General features: G+C 36.0%; 1 protein-coding gene across 1 annotated transcript; it reads right to left on the bottom strand.

The window, feature by feature from the left end:
* LOC18596253 (protein TIFY 11B) lies at positions 1921-4257 on the bottom strand. Its single transcript, XM_007024615.2, has 5 exons — positions 3859-4257; positions 3445-3634; positions 2824-3122; positions 2656-2713; positions 1921-2261 (listed from the first exon to the last, which is right to left on the bottom strand). Exons 1-5 carry the CDS (start codon positions 3992-3994, stop codon positions 2123-2125), a joined length of 822 nt encoding a protein of 273 aa, XP_007024677.2. The 5' UTR covers positions 3995-4257; the 3' UTR covers positions 1921-2122.

The raw sequence follows: 4948 nt of genomic DNA, 5'->3' as shown, positions 1-4948 counted from the left end.
TTAAATAAATAAGAATGCTTGCATTTTCTCTTTCTTTAATGTTTATCGAAATTTAACTGTCAAAAGCGCTTGTTTTAGAATAATTTCGCTTCTTTTTCTTCTCCTTCTTTAAATTTTTATTACCATCATCAGAATATTAATGAAGAGCAAAAAAACCAAAAAAAACTTATGTAAAAATGGTCCTTGACTTTGATGAAAGATTTGATGAGAGAAGTGTGGAAAAGGGCAGGCTGTAAAGTGTTGATGTTAACCTAGACTAAGTTATACCTAACGGCAGTACAAATGACCTAACAGCTGATGTTAACAAATAAAAACTTATCATACACGTGGCATCAAATTATAAGAGGGGCACAAAACAGGGGCGGACGATTTGTGTTCATTGAATTCGGGCCAGCGGATTGGTTGATATATTATGGGCTTGTAGAATACGGCACACTTTGGGCATTCGATATCCTTACCTTTTGTTTCCAGTGAACAGAATATATAAGAAACCTTTTGCCTTAATCTGTGCACTGTTAATAGTCATATGCATTCATACTTCACCACAAAATCTGCTGTTTATATTCAATTCTCTATTAGTTTGTATCCTTAATTTGAATTTCTTATTTCAACATCAAGCTTCAACTTTTGATAAAAGCTTTCGTAAATATTTGCTTTCAGTTTGTATTTTAGAATTAATGTAGTCTCACAACTCTTCAGCTGCCAACCCCTGGTCGGTTATTTACGGCATTGTTCCCCTCCTGTACAGAAGATTGTTTTTATGATTATTAGCTGGTGAATTGGTTATCACTGCCGAAAAGGCAAGAAGCAAAGCTTTCAGAAGGAAGTTGAACAAATAATTTCTGCCTCTGCGGCTGGTGTTCCCTGAAAGTAATTCATGGTGTGCGTATTTAACCATTTTAAAGAATATGTTACTGGCTTGTTTGACTGTGCTACTATTTTTTTAAGAAAAAATCAAGCTGTTTATTCCAATAAGGTAAAGCCTTTATGTCCTGTTGGAAACTCTAGCATTTCTTCATCAAATAAAATTCTAGTTATAGCATAGCATTATACAGTACTTATTTCTTTCCATAGGATAGCATTATTATAGCCATAAAGACTATGTTGTCAAGCCATTTCTGAAGTTGAACAAGCTTGAGCGTGTAAATCGTGAGCTTTCACCTACCATCTATGATAAAAAACAAATGGCAAGAAAGGAGAAAGGTAAAGCCTATGAGGTTCAGGCCTGATGATAGGAGCTTCCTGTTAAAGTTTGAGCAAGCCATCGTCTATTTTCTGGTTGCCTTGGGTAGTCTTTGGTTAGTTGCCTTACTGGGTTGTGTTGTGGGACTACTGAGAGGGAGGGATTTAGCTTTGAAGATCTATTCAGAAATTATTGGTTTTGTTATCTAGCATCAACAAGTACAAAGGGAATCAAACGAAACAGACTTTGTAGCGTATTCCCTATCACACTCCCTTACCTCTAATGGCAGGTCAAAATCAATTTTTCTTGCTTCATACAGGAGTGCCTGATGGTCTAAGGTTAGCAATATCACCCACAGTCATAGTAACTTAAAATTGTTACCAGAAATATAGGGGGGAAAATAGAACCTAACTCTGTTTTCTTGGCCTGTTCAATTCTGATATGGAAATTTCGCTCATTCTGCAGTATTGCTTGGCCAAGTCTTGCTCTTGCTGGAGTAATTTTTACCTGTGAACATTCTGCACGATAGGAACCAAAACTTGATTCCCGCCCTCCTTTACACCTTTTTCTATTAACTCAGGAGAGACACTATTGGTTTTCTGACATTGAGTAGTTGAGCAATCAACCCCTTTTATGATTCATCAATTTTAAACCATTTAATGAACTTGCCATCTGCTGTCTGCCTGCTTCCCTACTTGCCAAGGATAACAAATTAACATGTTTCATCCAGAAAAAGATAAGAGAACTGCTTTTGGGGTTTAAACTCTCAACTGATCAAACTTACATGAAAAAAATATTCAGATCTGAATTTAATTGTAACAGATTGGTTACAAAAAATATATTGATAGAAGTATAAAATGCCTAAAAACAATAGTTAAGATCTTAAGCCTGTATCACTGAGGTATCCTAAGTTACAACACAATGAAGTGACCAATATTCCTATAACTTGAGGTCAAGATCTCTTGATGCTTCTTTTGATGATTGACCTGCTTCATGAGATGACTTGCTTTCATCAGGTTTAGGTGGAGGAGGAGATCCTCGTTGGTTGTTAACTTGGTATGGTGCTCTTGCGGCTGCCCTGAAAATGAAGCCAAGGATGAATTTAGTGATCATTCAATGAAGTACAAGACTAAATCTGAACTTAAGGTCTTTGATCTGGTGGTCCAAATGCCACCTTGAAAACCAGCATATATGCAGATCCTGAATTCATATATTTACAGAGCCTATATCCGGTGTTTGATGCATCAAATGAAAAGTAAAAAGGGTTATCTCTCGTTTTATCGTCAAGTAAACATGTTGCAACTTAAGGGGCACCAGTTTTATTTCATTTGTCACAAGATATGAGATCTGTAGTTTTTGAAGAATCCAATTAAGTTCCACAAAATCATGATTTCCTAAGATCTGGAGAAACCAAACAGCTTTTGTGAAGCTTTGCATCCAAAAGTTTTCTAGTGCTGGCTAAACCTTTTTACCTGTCTTTTCTCTTCTCAAAGAACTTGTGAAGTGAATTTCTTCTTGCAATACGCAAATCTGTAAAGCACAAAGAAAATGCAAACAAATTAGAATTTGTCAATAAAAAGCTTTCAAAATTTTCAACAGCAACTTCCTTGATTTATGATTCAAGGTCACATATCAATTACCTGAACCACCATATTGGCGCCGCTCAACAGAAGGGTCTTGATCAGGACTATTTCCAGTCGTGGAGGCGATGTTCAGGTCAGGAATATCAGAATTGCTAGAGTTAGTTTTGTCCATGTTAGAATTTACTTTTTCCATGCCAGAGTCAGTAACAACACCACCACATGCAGTTGAGCATCCTTGGCTAGCTAAGGCCATGATCTCCTTGACCTTTTCTGCTGGAAAGTCATTATATACTAGCACTTGGCCGCCGAAAAATATGGTCAGCTGGGCACTCTTTGGCTCCACCGTTGCTGGTTTCCTAAACCAAGAAAAACAATATTTTTCAGTTCATAGATACTTTTAACAATTTTTTGTCAATAATATCGAGTATTTCAGTAGTTTCTCATGACCCTTTTTTGTTTTAACTTTTAAACAGGAAGGCATTAAACTTGTGGTAGCAATTCCTCAGCTAGATTGTACTTGCAGTCACCGTAACTCTTAAGCACGTAATGCTTCCAATTTACGTAAATACAATAAAACATCAAACTGTTTAGAAGCATTCCAGGTTGGGGTTTCCAAAAGATCAAAATGAGGAGCATCTAAATATTTTGTGATGATCAAAGGGAAAAAAGAATACACACCTGAAATCAGTCTTGTTAGTGGAATCTTCCTTGGAACTGGAGGCACCAAAATTGGCAATCTCCGGAAAGAAATCAGAAGGTTTCACATTTGATGTAGATGCCACAAGATTTGGTCTTGAACTATCAGAAGGGTTATCCATATTGGGGAAAAAGTTCATTGGCATTGCTTGCTGCCTAGATGCCTCAAGCCCTGCAATAGCACCAAAAAAAGAATATAAGTCATCCCTCTTTCCAAATCCAAAAACTTTTCTCTCCAACAGCATCCACAGGAAAAAGAAAAATCTTTGCTATATCAACCAATCATAAATTCTCGCTATTCAACACCCCCATAGAAACCGAAACAGAAGCTCAGAATTTTACTGCAACCCTTTCTTCAGCAACTAACAGAAGCCAAGAAAGAAAGCAAAAGGGTACCTTTAGCTTCAGGTTTTGAGGTCATCCCAACGCTGATATCTCCAATATTTCGTTTCTCTTTCAAGTACTGGCTAAGAAGATTGACGAAACTTGCTCTCTCAGTAGCCTTACCGGACTTTGGGCCTGAATTGGACATTGCTTCCTTCTTTTTTCTTCTTAAAAACTCTCAAGATTCTTACAAAAGCGGAATGAAATGACTGTCAAAGAGAAAATCTAGTGAAACATCAAGTTTCAGGGTCTTATCTAAGTTTTTTGCCACTTTGAGAGATCACTGCTGAAAGAGTATGACAGGATGAAATATAAGGGAGAAGCAGGTTTCTCCAAATCCCACCATGTTCTCTGAACCTGATTAGCTATGAGTTGTCCTGGTTGCTTTATCTTGGAAATTATTAAAAAATTTATTTATGTTTTAATTATTTTAGTTAACGCACGTTTTTTTTGCATTAGGGAAAAAGTTAAGGAAGAGAAAATGCTAGTTGGAGACACAATTGCGGAAGGGGATGTGGCTTCCTTGCAATTGCCTACCTAACCTTTTTCAATGCTTTTTCCTTCCACGGTTGCCCTTTTCGTTTGGACCAAGTTTTTTTTGGAACAATTTTTAAAATTAGTAGAAAAGGGAGAAAAACTGCAATTTCAGTGGTCCAACTCCGAGTCCACACTTTTGGCTGCACATTTTTCATGCTACAAGCAAGATCATTGAATTTGGGTCTTAATATGTGCATTAGTAATGATTAAATTAATGCAATCTCTTTCAGATAACTTGTCATCTTTCAGAGTTTTGCAACTATGCATTAAATTTTAGTTCAACATTATGAGGTTTTATATGTTAGGTTCAAAAAAGTCTTGTGGGTTTAATGGCATGTATTCACGAATTTAATTAAATTTAGTGTTTTCTCATATGAGTTAACATGAACAAGAAAATGAGTAATATTATAATAATTTTTAAAAAATAATGAAAATCTACGGAGGAAATTATATGTAAATCATGCAATAATTCAATTACGTAATTAAAACTCATTCTTTTAAGTGAATGTAACATGTTCATGAATAACGTTAGAATTATGATCCATTTCTCCGATTCATACTCAAC

The sequence above is a fragment of the Theobroma cacao genome, chromosome 6 (assembly GCF_000208745.1).
Source record: "Theobroma cacao cultivar B97-61/B2 chromosome 6, Criollo_cocoa_genome_V2, whole genome shotgun sequence".
Lineage (NCBI taxonomy): Eukaryota > Viridiplantae > Streptophyta > Magnoliopsida > Malvales > Malvaceae > Theobroma > Theobroma cacao.
Note: the sequence above shows the minus strand (reverse complement) of the source record. Positions and strands in the feature narration are given on the sequence as shown.

Bases quoted from the DNA above. Each gene is read 5' to 3' on its own strand.
- LOC18596253 (XM_007024615.2), bottom strand. From the start codon at position 3,994: ATGTCCAATTCAGGCCCAAAGTCCGGTAAGGCTACTGAGAGAGCAAGT. The intron at 3,123-3,444 runs GTGTGTATTCTT...TTCTTGGTTTAG, and splicing joins ACTAACAAGACTGATTTCAG to GAAACCAGCAACGGTGGAGC. The intron at 2,262-2,655 runs GTAAAAAGGTTT...CTTCATTTTCAG, and splicing joins TTTGAGAAGAGAAAAGACAG to GGCAGCCGCAAGAGCACCAT.